The following is a 24275-nucleotide window of genomic DNA, read 5'->3' on the forward strand; positions in this document are numbered from 1 at the left end:
GTAGAGCCACGGAGTGAAGAAAACTACACAATTTTCAGAAGAAAGCCAAGATTCTTATTGGGAAAGGAAAGAGCATCCAGGACCCAATGGCACTTGGTCAGCTACTGAAACTGGGAAGCAAGGCTAGACTCTTATCTAAATCCTCCAGGTGACAATCAAGACCAGGGGCCAGCAAACCTTTTCTGTTTTCGGGTAGTAAATATTTTCAGCTTTAAAGGCCATAAGGTCTTTGCTTTTTTTTCCTTTTTACGGCCCCATCTGTGACATAGGGAAGTTCCCAGGCTAAGGGTCAAATCAGAGCTGTAGCTGCTGGCTTACACCACAGCCACAGGAATGCAGGACCCAAGCCACACCTGCAACCTATACCACAGCTCATGGCAATGCCAGATCCTTAACCCACTGAGTGAGGCCAGGGATTGAACCTGCATCCTCATGGATACTAGTTGGGTTCTTAACCCTCTGAACCACAATGGGAACTCCCCCTAAGGTCTCTGTGGCAACTTGTAAATGAACGTGCATGCCTGTGTTCCAATAAAATTTGATTTATAAAAGCAGGGAGAGGACTCGATTTGCCCCACAGGTAGTGGTTTCCTGATCCCTTGGCCTGGACCAACCAGATTATAGTTGACCTCTGCCTGATTGTTAAACCCACATTCTGTCCATTTGAGGCTTTATTAGAACATGCAAAATGTAAGGTGGATTAAAATCGGCACCTCCATTGTCCTATAGGTAAATGAGGACTCTCAACTCCTTCTAAGGTTGTTATCACTAAGCTATAAAAAAGGTTCACTGGTTCTGCTCATTGCCAATTTTCAAAGGTTTCATTTAGGTACACCGCCTCCAAAAAATAAAAAAAATGTATCTTTTTTAGGATTTTTTTTTTTTTTTTTTAATGGCCACATCTGAAGCACATGGAAGTTCCTGGACCAGGGATTGAACCTGAGCTGCAGCTGTGACCTAAGCCGCAGCTGTGGCAACACTGGATCCTTTAACCCACTGTGCTGGGCCGGGAATTGAACCTGAGGTGCTGCAGTCATTCTCAACCCACTGTGACACAGAGGGAACTCCAGGATCATTTTATGCAGTTAAACCCTTAGCAAGTGGGTCAGTGGTCATATTGCTGGTGTTCCCAGTGCTTGTTCTATTCATGGGGCGAGTTCTATTCTCAGGGGGCTGTAGAGATGACTGCCAATCAGAAACATCAGAGGAGAGTCAGAGGGCCTTCTCTCTCGAACTCTCCTTCACTGGATTACTTTTTCTAGCTTATGCTTTCTTCTATTAGTGTCTCCAAGGTTATACATCAAAAGTAGCTCATTACCTAGACAATTAACCCCTCTCCCTTGGCACAGACTAGCATTAAGGATTTAAAGCAGTAGTTTAAACCTTCACACCAGAATCCTTTCAGAAGATAGGCAGGCTCTGACCCAAGACACTTAGTTTTAATTAATCTAGGGTAGAGGTCAACTACGGGTATTTTTAGAAAGTCCAGGTGATTCTGACACATGGTCAGAAATTGAGAAAGATGAATATAGCAGAAGCCAGGGAAAGCATAAAAAGAACTTAAGAAGACCAGGTAAAATGCACTTTGGAGGCAGAGCAGTAAGAGAGGAATAAGCCCTAAGAGACATGGTGGGCAGCTAGGTTCAAGATTTTATACGGCACAGGTCTACGATGGCAGGTGCCTGAAAAAAGAGCCACTGAAAGGGCAAGTTTGGAAGTGGGAGCTGGACCAGCGGTACCCCCACCAGCACCCTCTTCTCCTCCTGACCTTGGATCCCATGTACAGTGCCTGGATCTCACGGTGTCGGTCAGCGGTCAGTTCTCCATAGAAGTGGGTGGTGAGGTAGTTGGCCAAGAAGTGAGAAGTAGCCAAGCTCGGGTGCTGGTCAAGGGACTGCTCTGCGACCTCAAGGCACATGGTGGGGTCAGGAATTCTTCGCAGGAGCTGTTGCAGGGGGAGGGTAGAGAAGAAAGGTGAGGCTTATAGAAGAACCCTTAGTGCAATCCTTTTTGTTTTTTTCTGAGAACAGAATCTTTAGGTTTATTCATTTTGGATTAACCCCTTCTCTGCATGTCATTTTCCACCACCCCCATAGCACCATGGCTTTGAAAGGACCAGAGTTCAGCAGAATCTTGGACCCAGATGCCCATGTGGCAGCTCATGCAGAGATAGGCACCTATAGGCAGTATGACAATAACTAGAGCCTGAAGGACACAGTGGGCAGATCTGAGACCGAATCCTCTGCATGGGATCCAGCAGGGACAGAGCCAACTGATTTGCTACCCTTCTCGTATCTCTCCTAAGGAAAACGGGGAAGAGCTGGAGGCTTACTTGCAGTGCCTTTTCAAGATCTCCTCTTTCTAGAAGGTGGAGAAGATGCTTTTGATGTAGGTTGATCAAATGTTCTCTTGGAATGGGGTAGAGGCGGCCCCACTCCTCACACAGCTCATACTCCTGGAAGGAAACACATATGCCTTTAATCTCTTTAAATTACTGGCCTTGTCACTTATCCAGCTCTTGCCTGATTTTTCTCAGCAGTCTTAAGTCTACTAAAGCCCCAGGGAAGTTTGGTAAATGCCAATGGGAACTTTCTTGGGGGATTAAAGTCGGATCATAAACTCAAAGGAATAGAGTGGCAAGGTTAGTCAAGAAAATGCTCCGAGTAGGCTGACTGTTAATGATGTCCTTTTCCCCTTAGCTCTACTATGAAAAAGAAACAGCTCACATATAGCTACTGACACTTGGTATTAGCCCTGGGAATATACTATGGAAGTGGGCAAGACATGGAAAATTGTCCAAAGGAGACAGTACCTGCTCAGCTCTGATTGTTGCCATATGAATGTGCATGCCCAGTGGGGCCAGACTTTAAAAAATTCTGATTTTTTTTTTTTTTTGTCTTTTTGCCTTTTCAGGGGCTGCTCCCGTGGCATATGGAGGTTCCCAGGCTAGGGTTTGAATCAGAGCTGTAGCCACCAGCCTACACCACAGCCACAGCAACATGGGATCCGAGCTGTGTCTGTGACTTACACCACAAATCAGGGCAACGCCAGATCCCTAACCCACTGAGCAAGGCCAGGGATCGAACCTGCAACCTCATGGTTCCTAGTCAGATTCGTTAACCACTAAGCCATGATGGGAACGCCAAAAAATTCCAAAAAATTAAAAAAAAAATTTACAAGTTTCAAAATGTCCACCAACAGAGGAATGGATAAAGAAGATGTGGTACATATATATATAATGGAATATTACTCAGCCATAAAAAAGAACAAAGTAAAGTCATTTGCAGTAACATGATGGACCCAGAGATTATCATACCGAGTAAGTCAGAGAAAGACAAATATCATATGTCATTTATATGTGGAGTGTAATAAAAAATGATACAAATGACCTTATTTACAAAACAGCAACAGACACACAGATCTCAAAATCAAATTTATGGTTACCAAAAGGGAAACATGGGCAGGAGGGATAGATTAGGCGTTTGGGATTAACATTTACACATTTTTACATAAAAAATAGGTAACTAACAAGAACCTACCAGACAGCATAGGGAACTCTACTCAATATTCTGTAATAACCTAAATGGGAAAAGAATCTGAAAAAGAATGGAAATATATGTGTGTGCAGATATGTATGTGTATGTCTGATTCACTTTGCTGTACACCTGAAACTAATACAACATGGTAAATCAACCACACTCCAATATAGGTTTTTAAAAATTCAAAAAAAATTTTTTTAATTAAAAAATTTCCCAGAGTTCCCATTGTGGCGCAGTGGTTAACGAATCTGACTAGGAACCATGAAGTTGTGGGTTCGATCCCTGGCCTCGCTCAGTGGGTTAAGGATCCGTCGTTGCCGTGAGCCATGGTGTGGGTCGCGGACGTGGCTCAGATCTGGCGTTGCTGTGGCTCTGGTGTAGGCTGGTGGCTACAGCTCCGATTGGACCCTTAGCCTGGGAACCTCCAAATGCCAAGGGAATGGCTCTAGAAAAGGCAAAACAAAACAAAACATCCCTATTTTACAACATTGGCAATGAAATGTGTATGAAAAGCTAAAAATTCTGCAGCCCAATGCTTCCTAGGCCAAACATGTTGGGGCTGGATTCCATTGATATCACCCCTTGTTACTCCCCCAACCCCAATCTGTGAACTCTGGATTAAAGTTTGAGAGTGAAATTCCCACAGCTTTGTCCAAATATTCTATTACGGTGGCATCTGGGATGCCCTCCCCACAGCCCTGCCTGGGGCCACCTTCAGGATGCTTCCTTGTTTCTTAGGCTACATTGTGTGTAGTGCCCTGTGTGTAGTCCCACCACAGGCTCAGCTTACTTCTGTCACTTGATATATTGCAGTCACCTAGGGGTGTGTCTCACATCGCCCCCCCCTTCCTGAGGATGTCACCCCCTTAGCACAAGGACAAGGACTAAGCTTAATTATCTTTGCTGCACCACCATCGCACACAGACAGTTAAAACAGGTTTTTTGGATGACTAAGCATGTGAATAAATACACCTACATTTTGAACTACAGTATATCAGCTCCTTAAAGGGTAAATTAAATTCTACTAAGCACTCACTTGTCCGGTAAACACAGGAAAAGATAGCCAAGATTACTGGTAATCATGGTAATGTAAATTAGAAAACAACAGTGAGATACTATCTTATTGGCAAAAAGTGAAAAGATGCCAAAGTTGGTAGAAGATGATGCAATGGGAACTATGAGTGGGAGAAAAACCAGGCCAAAGGGTCTGAAGAGCAATGTGGTGACATCTTTACATCTTTGTAAAGGGGAGGATGCTGATGCCTCATGATATAGCAATTCCACTGCCAGGTAAACCATCTGTACCCAGTGCAAACAGTATAGGAAATCTCATGTATGAAAAATCTAAAAGCATCCACTGCATTCTCCTCTATACTTCTCTGTACATTGCTAAGTTTCACAAGTACACAAAAGCAAAGAGAGCATAGGTAGTTATGAAAAAAATGTGGATACTGATACAAGGAAAGAGTCTACATAACCAGCTAAGGAGCTGCAACTCTGAAAAGAGGAGGAAGGGGGATACGACCCAGGAAGATGGTACCTTTGCTTCCAGAATCATGTTCATGACAGTCGATGGGTCCTCAACACAACAGTTCCTCAGGGTCTGCCAGTCACACCACACGGGGGGAGCCTGCAAACCTAGAATCTAAGGAAAGACAAGAAAAGCTGTCACACCACGCTGCAGCGTCTCCCTCCAGGAATAAGTCCTCAGAGTAGCCAGGGATGGGCTACCCCAGGTCTCTGTCCCAAAGTCAGGCTGTCAGAACTTACCAGGAAGGAGGAGGAGTTGGAGCAAACAGGTCAAAGACTTTTGGAGAGGTGAGTGAACCTATCTGGGAAGTGGAATCAGGCAGCCAGGCTGGGGGTGGGGAGGGTGGGGGGAAGCCAGGCTGGGGGTGGAGAGGTTGTGGGGGGAGGCCAGGCTGGGGACCTTTCACTTAGAGGACACCTTTCAGAGGCTGCTGTGCTTTGCAGCTTGTTGTGACTTCTGAGGTCACTTGCCCCCTGCTCCGCCATCTCAAAACTCTACCCAGGTTACGCTTCTGGCCTGAATGCCCTGCGGGATCATCTCTCCTGCACCACTTTAGCTCTGCATGGCAATAGCTGAGCAAGAGTGGAAAGAAGATCTTCAGCTGCCACTTTGACTTTCCCTGGTTGGGCTCTAGACTGTTTGCTTCCAAGCACCAGGTACACACAGAGAAATGAGCATATATTTGTACTTATCATATAGCTGTAGCCCTTAAATCTGTCTCCCTGAGCCTCTTGATCTTGAATATAACATATCCCACAAGAGATCTTTCACGTTTGAAACTGTCACTTTCATGCATCCTTTCAAAAAGGTCTTGAAATTTAGCTGAAATTTAAAACAATCTTTTGGAGCTCTGTTGTGGCTCAGTGGGTTAAGAACCAGACTAGTCTCCACGAGGAGATGGGTTGGATCCCTGGCCTCACTCAGTATGCTAAGGATCTGGCGTTCCCACGAGCTGCGGCACAGGTCACAGATTTGGCTTGGATCTGATGCGGCTGTGACTGTGGTGTAGGCTGGCAGCTGCAGCTCAGATTTAACCTCTAGCCTGGGAACCTCCATATGCTGGATGTGCAGCCCTAAAGTAAAAAAATAATTAAAACAATCTTTAAAGAAGATATACTAGAAATTAAACTCTATAAAAACTCCTGAACAACAACAAAAGATATAACATACACGAAGCTAAAATATACAAGAATACCTCAAAGATACTGTGGGTTCGCTTCCAGACCATCACAAAACAGTAAATATCATAACAAAGTCACTTGGATTTTTGGTTTCCCGGTGCATATAGAGTTACATTTACACTATAGTGTAGTCTATTAATTGTGCAATAACATTGTCTAAAAACATGTACATGGCTTAATTAAACGCTTTATTGCTAAACAATGGTAACCATCATCTGAGCCTGCACTGTAAGAGTCACTGTAATCCTTTTGCAACAGTCACTGGTCACAGGTCACCCTAACAAATAGAATAATCCTAAAAAAGTCCTAAATATGGCAAGAAGTACCATAATGGATACAATAATACTGAAAAAGTTTGATGCCAGAGCCCCTACCTTCTGGTAGACCCGCAGCTCCACTAGCTTTCTCTGCAGCTCACGTTCTAGCCCATCTTGCACAGCGGGGTCTGAGATGCAGTAAGCCAGGATCTCCAGGCACGACTCCAGGGGCCACCGGTCCACAAACTGCAGTGTTAGTCGACTTCTCAGAGATGCATCCTTCACAGCAAACAGGTGCTGCCAACCTTCTTTGTCTACAAGACCAAAAGATGCTCAGAGGCAGCAAGCCTGGCATGAGAGCCCAAGAGTCCATCTGACCTGAATTAGTTTTTACACTTGGAACACATCTATGACAAGGTGAAATGCTACTGCCCTATGTTTCTCTTTAAGTAAACATAATCACAGTCACGGGGCTTTCTTTTCTTTTTTGTCTTTTCTAGGGTGGCACCCAAGGCACATGGAGGTTCCCAGGCTAAGGGTCCAATCAGAGCTGTAGCCACCGGCCTACACCACAGCCAAGGCAATGAGGGATCGAGCCACGTCTGCGACCTATACCACAGCTCATGGCAATGCCGGATCCTTAACCCACTGAGCGAGGCCAGGGATGGAACCTGCAACCTCATGGTTCCTGGTCAGATTCACTAACCACTGAGCCACGACGGAAACTCCTCAAGGGGCTTTCTAAAGAGCGAGAGAGAAGGAAGAAAGGGAGACGGAAAGAATGAAGGGAGAAAAGACAAAAGAACAGGTAAGGCTCTCTATGCATACACAGCACCATTTCAAACTCAACTTGTAAGCAGAACTTTGAGTTTTCCCTGCAGTTTCCACTCTGTGCCATATATAAGGACTTGCACGTTATTTATTTATTTCAGGTAAACTAGTTTCCCTCCCTCAGCACCATCTGTTATTACTTAACAGCGCTCTCTCACACCCACTTCACAGAACTGAAAAGCAGACTCCAAGCCATTAAGATTGCACAGCCAGTCAGTGGATTTTTTTTTTCTCCACCTTCTCAAGGAGAGACCTTCCCACAGGGCAGTCAGGCCCCTGCCCAGAAGCCATTCCCCACAGGCTGCTCAACTCTTTCTCCCCCTAGTGGAGGAATACTTGTCATTGCTCTCAACTCAGAGGAGATTTTAAAGTTGGAACAGTCAAACAGGCCCAGAATCTGTTTTTATAAATAAAGTTCTTGGGAGTTCCTGTCGTGGTGCAGTGGTTAACGAATCCGACTAGGAACCAGGAGGTTGCAGGTTCGATCCCTTGCCTCGCTCAGTGGGTTAAGGATCCGGCGTTGCCCTGAGCTGTGGCGTAGGTTGCAGATGTGGCTTGGATCCTGAGTTGTTGTGGCTGTGGCTCTGGTGTAGGCTACAGCTCTGATTCAACCCCTAGCCGTGAGAGCGGCCCTAGAAAAGGCAAAAAGACAAAAAAAAGTAAAAAAAAAAAAAAATTAAGTTTTTTTTTTTTTTTTTTTTTTTTTTGCCGCCCAGTGGCACATGGAGTTCCTGGACCAGGGATCAGATCCAAGCCACAATCGCGACACAAGCTGCAGCCGCGCGGCAACGTGGGATGCTTAACCTACCGTGCGGAGCCGGGACAGGGATCCGACCTGCAGCCCGGTGCTCCCAAGACGATGTTGATGCTGTTGTGCCACCGTGGGAACTCCTAAATAAAGTTTTATTAGCAGACAGCTGTGCTCACTCATTTATGTATCATCTATGGCTGCTTCACGTTATAACGTCAGAGCCTCTCAAATGGTTGCAACCAGGCCTCTATGGTCTACAAAGCCCTTTACAGAAAAACTTTCCTGCCCCCTATTTTAAAGGGAACACTTGCGTGAAGCCCATATTAGGCTCCTGGAAATGGGGCTCAGATACTTGAAGGGTATGGAATTTTCCAATGATTCTGATACGCAGGGTTGAGAATACTGGTTATGAGTGCCTGTCCTAAATAAAGTCAGATGGACTTGGGTTCTAAGCTCTGCTCTACCACTGACTATCCTGGGCAGATTCCTACCCTCTGAGCCTCGCTCTCCTCTCAGTATCATGAGATTCTGGCGGGGGACCTTTCTCTGGAGTTACTGTGAGGATCAGATGTGATGATCCACTCAGTGAATGCTCAGTATTAGGGCCACTGGTGCAGGAGGAGGTACAGCTTTTTGCTCACCACATGCCACGGCGCAGCTCAGGACCGCATCCCATATGCTGCTCAGGTCATCCGCCTCTCGCCCGTACTCTTCAGTGAGCTGAAGGGCCCGGTGCCAATCTCTGGCCACCAGGGCTTCCTCAAAGGCCTCGGTGAGCACGTCCAGGGCGATGGGAGAATGCAGGCCCAGGAGGACGGCAGAGAGATTGGCTTGGCCACAGAGACTCACTGCCAGACTCTGCCCCTGCTCAGAGGACCCTCGGAGTGGCTCCCAGGCAGCCAGGAGGGCGGCCTTGAGCATGGGGAACTGTTCCAGGAGGCGCTCACACTCCCGGGCTACCTGCTCTGCGGTCAGAGGCACCTCCCTGCGGCCACGAAGCTCCTTCCATGACAAGCTGGGCTTGGTGACCTTTGACCCCCGGGAGGCCCCCAGACAGGCCACCAGAGCCAGCAGCTTCGAGCGGGACTTAAGGAAGGCCAAGGCAGAGGAGGTGAGGGCATGGGGTGATGAATCCTTTGGGGACGAGCGGGGCTTTCTCTCCACTGTGGGATTCTCGGTGGGCCTCGGGGAGCTCAGCGTGGAAGGCGGGAGGTCCTCCAGGCAGTGGGAGGCGTGCAGCTGGACCAGGGTGCCCAGGCGGGTCAGGAGGGATGACGTCTGCTGGCTCTGCCGGGAAGGGCAAAGGTCGAGGGGCTCGCAGCAGCAGTGGACAATGACCTGTGGCACACTCAGGCTGAGACCCTCTCGGGCCAGAAGGGCTGCCAGCCTGGAGGGAGAGAGGCAGAGGGCATGCAAGGCCTGAGTGTCTGGGCACTGTCACCCAATGACAGAATTTCTTTATGTTGACATAAGCAAATGTAAACACAGACTCTTTAATTGTTCCCCCATCCCCTTCTCTTTTTAACTCATAAGGCAGCCAATGAATGTCACTGCTCTGCCTCTTGCTTTTTCTTTTTTTTTGTCTCTTTAGGGCCGCACCCACGTCATATGGAGGTTCCCAGGCAAGGGGCTGAATCGGAGCTGTAGCTGCTGGCCTACGCCACAGCCACAGCCACGCTGGATCCAAGCCACATGTGCGACCTACACCACAGCTCATGGAAACACTGGATCCTTAACCCACTGAGCAAGGCCAGGGATCGAACCCGCAACCTCATGGTTCCTAGTCGGATTCGTTTCTGCTGCGCCACGACAGGAACTCCTGCCTCTTGCTTTTTTTACTTAATAATATAACTTGGAGATCTGTCCATATCCCTCATTCTTTTTTACAGCTACATGGCATCCTATTCTGTGTATGAACCAGAATGTGACTAGTCTCCTATTAGTGGACAAGGGCTATTACATCTAAAGCTGTAATAAAATGACTTGGTACATACAGCATTTTTTATATGTATAATAAAGCTGCAGGACAGAATTACCTAATGTGGATTGCTAGGTCAAAAATACAGAATGTCACCCTAGGGGGTATGGACAAAGTGCCCTCCCACAGGGGCTGTACCAATTTATATCCTGCTGGAAATCTACAGACTAGCCAACTAATATGTTATTGAATTTTCAGATTTGTGCCTACTTATAAGTGAAGAGTCACCTCAAAATTTCATACTTTCATACATAAACGTTAGCGGTGAAGAGAGAGAAAGCAACAAGGCACAGAGAATTTTAATGTAGCCTGGATAAAAGTAAATGTAAATTAAGGGAAAAGTCTGGCAGAAACCTCTGCTCTCTGTACAGCACCCACGCACAGACGCACTGAGCACTTGGTTTCCTTGATGTGACATTTAGGAAGGCCCATGCCTGACTTCCACGGGGTGGCTCCTACCTGTCGGGGGGAACTTGTCGTTCAAGCAGGAGGTGTGACACCAGTTGGGAAGAGCTCTGTTGCAGGAGAACAAAGGGGTTTCCTATCTTGACCTCCACGTGATCTGCAAAAGTAAAGAAATCGAGCTCTGTCTGCACCACCAACTGCAACATTCAGAGTCCTGTTTTTCAGAATCAATTCTTAAAAAGTACAGTGTCAAAACTACATGGAAAGCCTTTCTGTTGATATCTGCTAGGTAGAGGGTATTCTTGACATGATGCTGACCATAGGTTTTTTGTTTTTTGTTTTTTTGCCTTTTCTAGGGGTACTCCCGCAGCACATGGGAGTTCCCAGGCTAGGGGTCCAATCGGAGCTACAGCTGCCGGCCTACACCAGGGCCACAGCAACACGGAATCCGAGCTGCATCTGTGACCTACACCACAGCTCACGGCAATGCCGGATCCTTAACCCACTGAGTGAGGCCAGGGATTGAACTCGAAACCTCATGGTTCCTAGTTGGATTCGTTAACCACTGAGCCATGACAGGAACTCCGACGCTGACCACAGGTTTATCTCCACCTTCCCAGTGCTCTAAAGACTTCTAACCACAGACAAATTCCAGGGAGCAGGTCTAGCCACCCACAGCTCTTCCTGCTCCCTTTAACCTGACTGAAGTGAGGCAACTCTCAGTTCTGTGGACCCCTGTCAGAATCTGCCACTTATGTCAGAGAGTGAATTCCTCATATCCACAATGGGTCAAAGGTCTGAGAGAGGGACTGAGTCACTAATGCCATCGAAACGTTATCAAGTACTCTCATGAGTGGTACTACGGCATGAGGCATTGGGGAGACAAAGATGAAGAAAATAGAGGTGCAAAGAGAGGACCTTATAAATCTAGTGTCCTTGGCTACTGCTGTACCCAAAATCTCTTTTTTATTAATTATTTTTTTTAATGGCCACATCTACAGCATATGGAAGTTCCTGGACTATGGGGTCAAATCGGAGCTGCAGCTGCTGTCCTATGCCACAGCCACATCGGATCTGAGCCGCATTTGTGACCTATGACACCACAGCTTGTGGAAACGCTGGATTCTTAATCCACTGTGTGAGGCCAGGGATTGAACCTGCGTCCTCAGAGACAGTGTCAGGTTCTTAACCTGCTGAGCCACAACGGGAACTCCTGTGCCCAGAACCTCCTAATTGAGCACCTTCCTCTTCCTTGCCCTAAACACCTGCGGGCCAGTCCTGACTCTAGTTCCTCTTCCTTGCTACTTACCGGGCTCAGAGCTCAAGCTCCGAAGGAGAACAGCGGCCAGGGTGCTGCAGTACCTGAAGAAGGTGCCCATGTAGTCGGTCTGCCTGCCGTCTGCTGGCGTCTGTTTGCCCAGGTTCTTCTGGAGGAGCTGAGTCTGGGTGTACACAGGGTGGGCCTCTGCCTCCAGAGCCTTCTGGGCCACCTGCTCCACCAGGGAGGAGAGGGGAGTACTCCTGGGCTCTGGGGAGGAGTTAGGAAAGGAGATGGGATGTCGGTTGCAGTCTGTATCCAGCTGTGGGTCCATTTCCAACACGAGGTGTGAACTGGGCCTCTGCACACCGCCTGGGGCATCCGATAGCCTGGGCGGCTACACTTCTAAGGCAGCTCCAAAGTCCTAAGCTGGCTGCCTGTACAAGGGGTTCTCAGCCAGGAAGAGCTCTGAGTCTGGGGGAGTCAGGGTGGAGAGTTCTGTTTCTACCCGGTGTCTCTGGGGTGGAAGGGCTTTATGAAGCGCACGGCAATTTTGAGGGGAAATGGATGTTTACAGAGTAACTTCTGGGTATGCCTCTTGTTAGGAAGAGAAAACTGTGCCACCTAACGGAGAGCCAAGCATCCCTTTACCGAGGAGGTGGGCAAACAAGTGGAATTAGGTGACAGGCCCTGGCTAACCAAAGGGCTGGGAGGGCCCACTGCTGGAGTCCTAAGTCTCTGCGCCAAAGGGTTTCTTCCCATTCTGCTGTTTCCTCTCCCCCCTTCGGACTCATCTGCATCCGCTCCCCTGCCCCCCAGCCCCCAGCATGCAGAGTCGGGCCTGTACCTGGCAGCTCAAGCGCTTCTCTCAGCGCCTGAAGGATCTGCTCCAGCTGCTGGGAGAGGGTGGTGTGGCTGGCAACACAGTCCTCCGTGAGGCAGGGCCAGCACATCTGAAGCCACTCAGCAATGCTGCACCGTGGGGGACCGCTTCCTTTCTCTTCTACACTCTCTACAGAGAGCCAACGAGAAAGAAGCAGTGAGGTCTGATGCTGACCTAATGTTCCGAGTCCGGGAGATTAAAAACAAGGTAGTAAAGCAACTCACCGGATTTGATGTGTCCGGCTGCCGTAAGTGGGTAATTGAGAATCTTACTGATCTGCTGAAGGACACTTGGGAAACCTCGAATGCCATCAGCATTGAGGCATACGTGGTCTAGCCGGCGACCTGGGAATGGGTGAAACAAGAGGGAATGCAGACAAAAATGAGGTTATTGTAGAGACTGACCCTCGGTCCTGTGTTTACCTGTAGAGCTTTATCTCCTCCAATATTAAGGAGGACATGGATGCTGTGCCATTGGGGGTGACAACCAGCATACCTGCCTTATCCCATGCCTGAAGCTCCAGGGCTGCCTCTGGCAAGATGCCTCAGCTGCCCAGAGCCGCAGACCCAGAAGCTTGGCATTTCCAGGGCACTGCTGTCCTAAGCAGTCAGGCGCTTCTTGTGGATTTGCTTTGGTACGTCCCTCAGGCCCGAACTTGAGCTGGGATCCCATTTATCTTCTATAATTGTTTTTTAAAATCTTTTTAGGGCCACACACACAGCATATGGAAGTTCCCAGGCTAGGGGTCCAGTCGGAGCTACAACCGCCAGCCTACACCAGAGCCACAGCGTGAGATATGAGCCGTGTCTGCGACCTACACCACAGCTTGCGGCAATGCTGGATCCTTAATCCACTGATCGAGACCAGGGATCGAACCTACATCCTCATGGATACTAGCTGGGTTTGTTTCGGCTGAGCCACAACAGGAACTCCTACTTTTTTTTGGCTGCACTCTCCGCATATAGAAGTTCCTGGGCCAGGGACTGAACCTAGGCCACAGCAGTGACTACACCAGATCCTTAACTGTTAGGCCACCAAGGAACTCCTTCTTAATTTTAAGTGGTATCTGGACGCCCTGACTAAACTATAAAGAACTTTACGGACAGGGTTTATTCCTTATACCTTTCCTGTGCTCCCATGTACTTGGGATAATCTGGAAATACAGTAGGTACTAAATTAATTCCTAACTGACTGGCATGAAACCAATCAGCTTGAATATTCTTAACAGCTTGACTGATATCTCCATTCATTTTAGAACATAAGTACTAGATGAGGGGGAGGGAAATTCATGAAACAGCAGTGTATAGGTCACAGTACATGTTCTTAGGACTATGTGACCATTAAAGGACTTTTGTTAACAGCTCAGAAGTGATTTGGAAGGGTGTGCTGATGAGTTAACACAGAAGGCCTGAGGCTGCTATCCTTAGACAGGCCTACCTGCAAGGTTGGGCCCTGGTTGGTGCCTGTGAACTCGACTGGTAAATGGTTTCCTACACTGATAGAAAAGGAGCCACTCATTGTGCCCAAGCTGCTTGTACTGAGTGGTTTATACTGAACATCTGCCTTCCTTCTGAAGGTGTGGCATTTTGGTACATGCTGGGCAGAGGGTGCCTTTGTTACCAGCTCCCAGTATCCTTGGGCGCTGGGTCGCTGGTGAGCTTCCGGAAGACAACAATTCACACTTGTTTGTTGACACAACTCATTGCTGGAGGAGTGAAGCATGTCCTGTGTGACTCCAGTGGGAGAGGACTCTTGGAAGCCTGTGCCTGGTTTCCATCAGACTGAACCCGATGAGCCTTTTTTCCCTTTGCTAGTTTTGCTTAGTGTCCTTTTGCTGAAAGAAACTGCAGCCGAAAGGATGACTGTGTGGGTGGATCCAGAGAATCACACCACTCACCATCTTCCCTCCATTTCCCTCAGAGAGAACACGTTTCTTTCTCCCTCCCTGGTCAGTCCTTCCAGCATTTGGTGTGTGCATCAAGGAAGGTGGGGACCGGAGATGTGCTTCATTCTTTCTTCATATTCCTTTACCTTCACGTCTCCAAGAATTCCCTATATATCTCCTGGGACAGCATTAACCTCAAGGGACAATCCTCCCTCCAACCGTGATCCACTAAATGTTCCCTTACACCTCGTGTACAAAACTGGGACTCAGGTTTTTGCTATTTTTTTGTTTTTTGGCTGAGCCCCATGGTAGGTGGAAGTTCCCGGGCCAGGGCTCAAACATGCAACAACAGCAGTAACCAGAACCGCAGCAGTGACAACACCAGGTCCTTAACCTGTTGTGCCACCAGGGAACTCTAAGACTCAGGTTTTAGGTTAAGTGGGATTCACTCTGGACAGGGCATGGAGTTTAAGGGCACACATTCCATTTATACCACTTTTTTTTTGGTCTTTTTGCCATTTCTTGGGCCACTCCTGTGGCATATGGAGGTTCCCAGGCTAGGGGTCTAATCAGAGCTGTAGCCACCGGCCTACGCCAGAGCCACAGCAACACAGGATCCGAGCTGTGTCTGCAACGCCGGATCCTTAATCCACTGAGCAAGGCCAGGGATGGAACCCGCACCCTCATGGTTCCTAGTCGGATTCGTTAACCACTGTGCCACGATGGGAACTCCCATTTATACCATTTTTGAATGTATATTTCTTCCCTGAATTTATTTATAAACCAGATAAGAATTTTCCCAAATGACTGCTGATTGCTGTATTTATTAAGAAAGTGAGATTCTTGGAGTTCCCACTGGGGTGCAGTGGGTTAAGAACCTGAATGCAGCAGCTCAGGTGGCTGCAGAGGTGCAGGCTTGATCCCCAGCCTGGCGCAGTGGGTTAAAGGATCTGGGACTGCCAAAGCTACATCGTTTAAGTCACAGCTGCGGCTCGGATTCAATCCATGGCCCTGGAACGGCCATATACCTTGGGTGTGGTCATTTAAAAAAAAAAAAAAAAGATGAGACTCTCAATAGACTATATTTAAGTCACCAGGTTAGACATGAGGAAATTAACTAATAATCCTTTCTCGGTCCCTCCTTCCCCAATCCCTGCTTTCTTCTTGCACAGTCAGCAAGCACCTCGGAACCCCCTCTTCTCATTTGAGAACTGAGGAATAAAGCGAAAGGAGCACACACTCACCCCGACTCTCAAGGCTGCTGTTCAGACGCCGTTCGGCGGTTTCCAAGAGCTGCTTGCCTGTTTTCCAGAGCTGGCACTGAGAGCAAGCCAGGTCAAACGCAGCCATAGCGGGGGGACTGAGGTCTTCCAGAACTTCTCTCAGGGGAGCGGTGGACTCTACTGGGCTGCTGCTTATCCAAAAGTCCTCCTGGAGCGTGGGGATGGGGTCTCCAGAGGTGCTGAGCAGCTTGTCGGTCACATCAGAGATGGAGTAAAATACCATCCCTGGACACCCAGCAGTGGAGCAAAATGCAAGAGATTAAAAGGGGTCTCTCTACCACTTTTATTTCGAAAAGCAATTATTTAGAAAACGTCTGAAGAGTTCCCAATGTGGTGCAAAGAATCAGCAGCACCTCTGCAGCAATAGGATGCAGGCTGGATCCCTGGCCCAGCACAGGGAGTTAAAAAAATCTGTCACCGCTGCAGCTACAGTATGGGTCAAAACTGAGGCTCAGATCTGATCCCTGGCTTGGGAACTCTATATGCCATGGGGAGGCCATTAAAAAAAAAAAAAAAAAAAAGTTGAGGTCCTTCACCACAGGATATTGTCTATGCATCCCATCATTACAGCCCACTCTCATGCCATCAAAACAATGGTATGGAAAGGAAGACCAAGAGACACTGGGGACTGGGGGCTTCTTCTAATGGGATCAGAAGTAGGCTGAGAAAGAATGAGGCGGATCTATGTGTGCTCATTAGAAAAGATCTCCGAAACATACTGCTAAAAATGCAAGGCAGAAAACACTACTGTTGTAAGAGTTCCCGTTGTGGCTCAGCGGGTTACAAACCCGACTAGTATCCATGAAGATGCAGGTTTGATCTCTGGCCTTGACCAGGGGGTTAAGGATCCAGCGTTGCGGGACCTGTGATGTAGGTTGCAGATGTGGCTCGGATCTGGCATTGCTGTGGTTGTGGTGTAGGCTGGCAGCTGCAGCTCTGATTCAATCCCTAGCCTGGGAACTTCCATATGCTGCAGGTACGGCCCTAAAAAAAGCAAAAACAAAACAAAACAAACGAACAAAAAAGGACACGCATATATATTCTTTTGAATTGATACAGAAAATCTCTGGATTTTTCTTTGGAGCAGACAGAGGGGCAATGTATGATAGCAACTTGATGTGCAGAGCCTAGACCAGCAAGAGATATAAAAATGTGGGACAAGATTCTACTTTCAAGAAATAACGAGAGAGAGAAAAAAAAAAAAAGGAGTTCCCATTGTGGCTCAGCAGGTTAAGGGCCCAAAATGGTCTCCACGAGGATGAAGGTTCAATCTCTAGCCTTGCTCAGTGGGTTAAGGATCTGGTGTTACCATGGCTGTGGCACAGGCCTCAGCTACAGCTCTGATTTGACCCCTAGCCTGGGAACTTCTATATGCAGCAGGTACAGCCATCAAAAAGAAAAAAAAAAGAAAAAGGAAAAAGAAATAATGAAAGGATGAGCTCTGTTTTTTTTTTTTTTTTTTTTTTTTTTTGTGTGTGTGTGTCTTTTTGCCATTTCTTGGGCTGCTCCTGTGGCATATGGAGGTTCCCAGGCTAGGGGTCGAATAGGAGCTATAGCCACCAGCCTACACCAGAGCCACAGCAACTCGGGATCCGAGCCGTGTCTGTGACCTACACCACAGCTCACGGCCACGCCAGATCCTTAACCCACTGAGCAAGGCCAGGATCGAACTCGCAACCTCATGGTTCCTAGTTGGATTCGTTAACCACCGAGCCACGAGGAGAACTCCCCAGGATGAGCTCTTTGGATACAGTGCAGCCAAAGGTGATGGGAATTAAGACTTGTGACCTCCAGGCCATAGGTGTTAGGCACAACTCCTTCACTTTCTTGACAAATAAAATAATATCTGTTATTTCTGAATAATTACATGCAAAGAAAATACCCTCATCTTCTCACAAAGCACAAGATAATGGGCATCACAACACACAGTGGAAACTGCATTCACACTCTTTGACTTAAGTCACACGGGACGGGCGTAGTGGGCACAGCTAGGAAACGACTCTGAAGGTGTCAGGACTGTTCTTCTTCAAGGCAGGGTCCTGCGCTGGGTTTCTGTTCGCCTTAATGCTGAGCCTCGGATTGGGCCGGTTCTTTCCCCGACAGCCCCCTCCCACAGCTACCTCACCACCCTCGGCGGCAACAGGGAAGCCAGACCTGCGGCTGCAGCGCTGCCGATGGCCTGCAACGTCGAGCGGCCACTGCCTGTTCGTCGGATGGTGCCACCAGCCCCGTCTGAGTTCTGGTTTTCGATCTTGTGCTCCACGCGGGCCAGCTCCTGGATCACCTCTTGGTAGCGCTCCATGAACATCAGCTCCCCTGAGCTGGGTGACGACTTCAGGTTGAATGTGAACACCACCTACACAGGAGAGGAGGGAGTCCGCGATTCGGGGACGGGGGGTGGGGTGGGGTGGGGTGGTCGCTGAGTCGGGGCGTGTCCGGAGACCTAAAATCTCGCCAGCTGTTAGACGACCGCCCTGAGACACCTGAAGTGTAGGGTGGGAAGAGCCCTGGATGGTCAAAGAGCAGATCAAATGTAGAAATAACATGCAAAAGTCCTGAGAAAGCCACTGAAAGTCCCAGCAGAAAATAGGCAAAAGACGTGGATGCTTGCAAAGGCAAAATGTATCTAACACATAGATGAAAAATGTTTTCCCTTCCCAGTAACCCAGGGAATTTAATATTTATGCCACTTTGCATCTATCACAATGGCAAAGTGTAAAAATAAACCCTGGGGGGGGGGTGGTAGAATAAACAGTCACAGCCTTCATTGAAAGCAATTTGGCAAACTAGAGAGTTTTAAAAATCTTTATATCCTTTGACTCGGTAATTTTTTTTTTTCTTTGGGCCCTGCCTACAACATGTGGAAGTTCTGGGGCTTGGGACTGAATCTGTGCCGCAGCTGTAACCAGAGCCACAGCAGTGAAAATACCAGATCCTTAACCCACTGACCCATGAGGGAATTCCACCGATTCAGTAATTGTTTTGTTTTTTTTGTTTTTTTCCTTTTTTTCTTTTTTGCTACTCCCTTAGCATGTGGAAATTTTCGGGCCAGGGATCAAACCCATGCCACAGTAGCAACCCAGGCTGCTGCAGTGACAATGCCGGATTCTTAACCTACTGCTCCACGAGGAAACTCCTGACTCAGTAATTTTTATGAGAAACTTTCTTAGGGAAATAATTCAAAAATCTTAATGCCTAAAGGCGATAGTCTTGGCACTAGTTATTACAACTATTATAGAATTGAAAGTACTCTAAATGTTGGGAGTTCCCATTGTGCCTTTGTTGTAATGAACCCGACTAATATCCATCAGGATGCAGGTTTGATCCCTGGCCCCACTCAGTGGGTTAAGGATCTGGTGTTGCTGTGGCTGTGGCGTAAGCCAGCAGCTGCAGCTCTGATTTTGACTCCTAACCTGGGAAATTCCATATGCCCCTTAAAAAAAAAAAAACAAAACTTGTTCCTGTATAAAGTCACATAGATCTTGGAAAAACATTGGCAAAAAAATATATTTTCATCTTTAGTACTAGTTGTTCTGGACAATAGGGTTAATAGTAATTTTATTTTCTGGTTAATATTTTTTTCCACTTAATATTTTTCAGTATTTTCTTATAATATGCACAGCTTGTTCTATAACTGGGTTAAAAAGAATAAAACATTTATTTAAAAAAAGAAAAAGGAAAAAAAAAAAAAGCTCAAAGCCCCAGGAAAAGAAGAACAAGTGAAGATATTTAGGGGGCTCAGAAGTGACTTCAGCTTGGTTTGGGTGTAAGAAAGGCTGGTAAGGGTCCTAGCTTCCCCAGAGGGACAGAATTATCATTAACGTACAGCATCTAAAATGATCAGAGGAAGTTAGGCAAAAATAATCCCATCACCTAGATGTCTCCATGATTTATTCCTCAACAAGTAAACTCACGTAGAAGAAAAATTCTGAACTATGTGTTCAGGGACCAGCATAAGAGTCATAAAGGTACTAAGAGAGTTATAAAAGTTAGAATAGGCTTTTATGCTATTAAATTTAAGCAATAGTGGAGGATTCCTGTATTACTCACATGGTCCTTTTCATATTCCAAGAGGTATTATATTTACCTCCAATTTTCAAAGCTTAGAAGGAGTAATAATCGTTCTAATTTCTACAACCTGCACTTCTCCTTGTTCAACATGAATATTCTAGCTGGCTGGCCCCCTATACTTCCTGTCTATTGAAATGGCATTCTATTTATCATTAAAAATTGTCTGCATAGTGAGTTCTAACTCTATAAAACCCCATATGTGTTCAGAGAAGGATTCAAAAGAAACAAACAAAAAGGAAACAAAAAAATTTCAGCGTTTGACTGTGGCTGAATATTTTATCTTTTTAAAACACTGTTTATGTCACAAAAGCAAGCAAATGATTCAACAGCTCCTCCTGCAATGTTCAAGGTGGGCTCAACCCATGGAAAACTCCCCACTGCTTTTCCTATGGGATGTGGCCCCTCAAGCGCCCCCTAGTGGCTCTGACTGCACATGCATTGGGCTTTACCTGAGGCCCAGCGGGTCCCAGGCTGCCTAACTGTTCTTTACTATGACAAGGCACAGCCTAGGCTTCCAACACCTGCTGCACAAGGACCCCCTCACCTGATGGGCTTCTGCAAAGTTCCCCCGGAGGATGCAGGACGCCAGCAGGGACTCAGGTGGGGAGAACATCATGGGGATGAGTGAACTCTGAGGTTGGGGCTGCAACCGGCCATTCAGCTCATTCCTCCCAGACACAGCGCTCAGACTTCCCTCTGTTAGGGCACCAAGGAAGGGAGAGGAATTGAGGAAAAACTATTCCGTCACCTCCTGCCAAACTCATATCTTCTTAAAGCCCTTCTCTAAAAAGATCTGTAAATGGATCTTGACTTTTCCTCAAAAGAAGGGCATATCTATGTTATGTTTTCCTTTTCTCTTTTTAATGGAAGTATAATTGATTTACAATATTGTTTCAGGTGCACAACAAAGTGACGTGGATGTATATATATAAATTTTGATTCTTTTCCATTCTTGGTTATTATAAGATACTGAATAAAGTTCCCTGTGTTATACAGTAAACCCTTATTCTTTATTTTATATATGGCACTGTATATCTGTTATTTTAAAATTTTTTATTATAGTTGATTTACAATATTCTGTCAATGTCTGCCGTACAGCAATGTGACCCAGTTATACATTTTTTTTTTTGCAGGGGGCACACTGGTGGCATATGGAGCTTTCCAGGCTCTGGGTTGAAATGGAGCTGTAGCTGTCAGCCTACAGCACAGCTATAGCAATGCGGGATCTGAGCTGAGTCTGCGACCTATACCACAGCTCATGGCAATGCCAGATCCTTAACCCACTGAGCAAGGCCAGGGATCGAACCCACATCCTCGTGGATACTAGTCAGGTCTGCTAACCACATGGGAACTCCTACATTTATATACATTCTTTTTCTCACATTATCTTCCATCATGTTCCATCATAAGTGACTAGATGTAGTTCCCTGTGCCATACAGCAGGATCTCATTGCTTATCAATTCCACATGCAATAGTTTGCATCTACTAACCCCAAACTCCCAGGCCCTCCTACTCCCTCCCCCATCCTCTTGGCAACCACTAAGTCTGATGTCCATGTCCATGTCTTTCCTTCTAATAGGTTCATGTCCACCACATATTAATATGCTGTATCACCCAACTACCTTCCTTGGGTGTTCACTTCCGTTTCTCTCTATTGACAGGTAATTCCGCTGACAATGAAATAGCCCCTTCCCCTTTCCCCAGTGCAATCTGTCTGGCTATCTGCAGAACCAACCTTCCTGAACACAAGCATGAACTGCTCAGTCCACGTTTTTACACCATGGTGTACGGTAACCCACATGAGGGCAAAGCTGCTTGAAGTTGCACTGGTTGGGACCCCCATACCTGAAGTACTTGTGCTCAGCTCACTACTTGTACTTTCCAAGGATGGGTTGGAACCTCTGTCCCGGCCATCTAGAGGTATTAGGAAGAAGAGAGAAAATCAACCATCAGTGCCTTATAGTATAAAAAGGGGAAAGCTGGCATGAAAGCCAAGATCGGGATAGACTGAGAGAATAATGGGTAGCTGCAATGCCAAGTGCTCCTCCTACAGTAAAACACAAGTTCCTATAGGTCAAAGGTAAAGGGTGGGCTTAATATGGCACCAGTGCTTTTTGAGTAGCAGCATATACAATGGTTTCCAATCGCTGGGACTTAGAGCCCCAGAAGCTTTCAAGTTACTTCTAGGGGTCAGCAACATGCCATCCCCCACTCTCCTGCATCTGCTCACTAACTCTGTCAATATTCTGAGTAAAAAAAAAAAAAAAAAAAAAAAAGCACAAATATCATGGCCAGGAAGGAACAAGGTGCAGAAAATCAAATTTTCTGCCATAGAAAAAGTTGTCCTCATACATAGAAAAGTAGGAACAAAAGGATAAGGCCAGGCTTGCCAAAGACCACAACACTCAAAGCCCTGGAGAAAAAGCTGCTTCCTCCCAACACTTGCCTTCCTGAAGTGCTAGGGCTTGTGAAGGGAGGTTCACTATTCCTTCATGTGATGGATGTGTGATTTGGGGGCAGTATCAGTACATGCAACAGAGCCTCCTTGGCTCACAGTTGGGGAAGGAACAGAGAGCTGTAGGAAAGACGATGGATTGTGCATCCTGGGCTGGATGGGTCAAGTGCATGCAAATTATGCCTTTTGACTCAAACCAATGAACTGAGCAACTGAAGGGGCTCAGCCTTTAAGTTGTTCAGGTTTCTCTCACAGTTCCTCCACCCCAGTCAGCATGCTCACTTTTCTCGCTGCCACTTAGCTAAAACCTCTCATTCTCCTGAGCTTGGCTCAAGAGTCAACACTTCAATAAAATCTGTTTCTCTGCCTTTGGAGGCTATGCTGAGATTTCTTCTGTTTTCAGGCAGTGTCTCTGCACTGTTTAAGTTTTTCATGTATAATGCCTATGCAAGGAAATTATAAATTCTTTGAAGGCAAAGTCCTGGTTAATGCCTCATTCACCTCCGTAAGATACCTCGTTGTTTTTTTTTTTTTTTTAGCACACAGAAAACTCTTTATAAATTCTGTCATAATTATTTAAAAGCTAGCCCAAAACAATGGAAATTTGATTATCTAAAAATTTAGTACTTCTAACCTGCCTCCTTAGTGTGGTAGTCTCATAAAAATTTAGTGCTTCTGTATTATGCTCATGTGTTAAACTCCTTTAGAAAAACTCATAATCAAAGTCTAAAGACAAAATGGAGCAAAACTTGTAGCACATAATGACAGAATAATCTTCCTAAGGTATAAAGAGCTTCTTACAATTCAACAAGACAAACCCAATAGAAAATATGAACCTTAGGCTGAAAAATAAAAATGGCCAATAACTATACGAAAAGACATCCAACCTCAAACTAAAAATAGCATTTATTTTATTACCATGTTAATCATTTTGGCAAAAATTAAAAAATCTGATACTACTCATTTCTGATGAATGAATATGCAAACAGGCACTCATCTACAAGTGGGAGAAATGTCAACTGGTCCACTTTTTTGCGGGGGCAAATACATTTTATATCCATATATACTCTGACTTTCGGTTTTACTGCTAGGGACTCATTCTGTAGGTATACTGACACGAGTAGGCACAGATATATGTATAGGGTTGTTTACTATAGCATTGCTTATAATAGCAAAAAACTGGAAACAATTTAAATGCCCATAAAAGGGTACAATGCCAATGGAATACTAAGTAGCCTTTAAATACTAAGTGAGGAATCAGTTCTCAGTATTTAGTATGATACATTAATATATATAAGAGGATATAAATGGAAAAAGAAAGTTGCAGTTCTCAATATATATAGTATGAGACATCCGTATATCTAAAATGACATATATGCTTGGGTTGGACAGAAAATTTCTGGAAAGAAACTATTAGCAAGGGGTACCTTGAGGGGGACAGGACTAGGATAATCTTAGGTCACCTTTGTACTTTATCTTAAAGAATTGCTTTAAGATATTTTATCTTTAAGAGCTTACCTTTATCTTTAAGGTATCTTAAGAATTGTTTTACTCTTTTCTTTTTTTTTTTTTTTTTATGGTCGCACCTATAGCACAAGGATGTTCCAGGGCCAGGAACTAAACTGGATCCTTTAACCCACTGGGCCATGTTTCGATCAAACCCGTACCTCTACAGTGACCTGAGCTGCTGCGGTTGGATTCTTAACCCACTGTGTCACAGTGGGAACTCCCAGAATTGGTTTATCTTAAAGAATATTAGACAAGTGGCAATATACCACCTGCCTAGTTCTGGGGAGAGCTCCTCAGATTACCTGCCCGGCTCCTTCTAGTCCGACGACCCCGGCGGAGACTGGGGTGCCGTGTGGCAATGGGCCGGCATCTTCGCGAAGGTTGCTCCTCTGAAATGGCAAAGCCAATGGGTCATATGGGAGAATGATCAAAAAAATGTTTTAATTGAAGGATAGAT

The 24275-nt window shown here is 46.3% G+C and overlaps 1 protein-coding gene across 5 annotated transcripts in view; it reads right to left on the bottom strand.

Annotated features, from left to right (window-relative positions):
* ZFYVE26 (zinc finger FYVE-type containing 26) overlaps positions 1 to 24275 on the bottom strand; it is an 89811-nt gene that overhangs the window by 47254 nt on the left and 18282 nt on the right. For 4 of the 5 annotated variants that reach the window (XR_014811015.1, XR_014811016.1, XR_014811017.1 and 1 more), the window contains exons 12-25: positions 24121 to 24207; positions 21700 to 21768; positions 20398 to 20549; positions 17937 to 18138; positions 15744 to 16007; positions 12839 to 12958; positions 12579 to 12743; positions 11783 to 12001; positions 10528 to 10630; positions 8732 to 9477; positions 6626 to 6822; positions 5080 to 5184; positions 2333 to 2455; positions 1769 to 1945 (exon numbers count right to left, since the gene is read on the bottom strand). Coding sequence is in view for 1 of the 5 variants with exons in the window: in XM_084969543.1 (XP_084825669.1) it covers positions 1769 to 1945; positions 2333 to 2455; positions 5080 to 5184; positions 6626 to 6822; positions 8732 to 9477; positions 10528 to 10630; positions 11783 to 12001; positions 12579 to 12743; positions 12839 to 12958; positions 15744 to 16007; positions 17937 to 18138; positions 20398 to 20549; positions 21700 to 21768; positions 24121 to 24207 (2729 nt within the window). In the remaining 4 variants the exon portion in view is untranslated. Of the gene's footprint in view, positions 1 to 1768; positions 1946 to 2332; positions 2456 to 2880; positions 2947 to 3983; positions 5185 to 6625; positions 6823 to 8731; positions 9478 to 10527; positions 10631 to 11782; positions 12002 to 12578; positions 12744 to 12838; positions 12959 to 15743; positions 16008 to 17936; positions 18139 to 20397; positions 20550 to 21699; positions 21769 to 24120; positions 24208 to 24275 lie in introns of those variants that run through there. The other variant, XR_014811018.1, reaches the window with a different exon arrangement.

This window comes from Sus scrofa, chromosome 7, assembly GCF_054392235.1.
Source record: "Sus scrofa isolate SSC_HxYL_T2T_F1_AM1 chromosome 7, Sscrofa_HxYL_maternal_Yorkshire_Landrace_v2.0, whole genome shotgun sequence".
Taxonomy (NCBI): Eukaryota; Metazoa; Chordata; class Mammalia; order Artiodactyla; family Suidae; genus Sus; species Sus scrofa.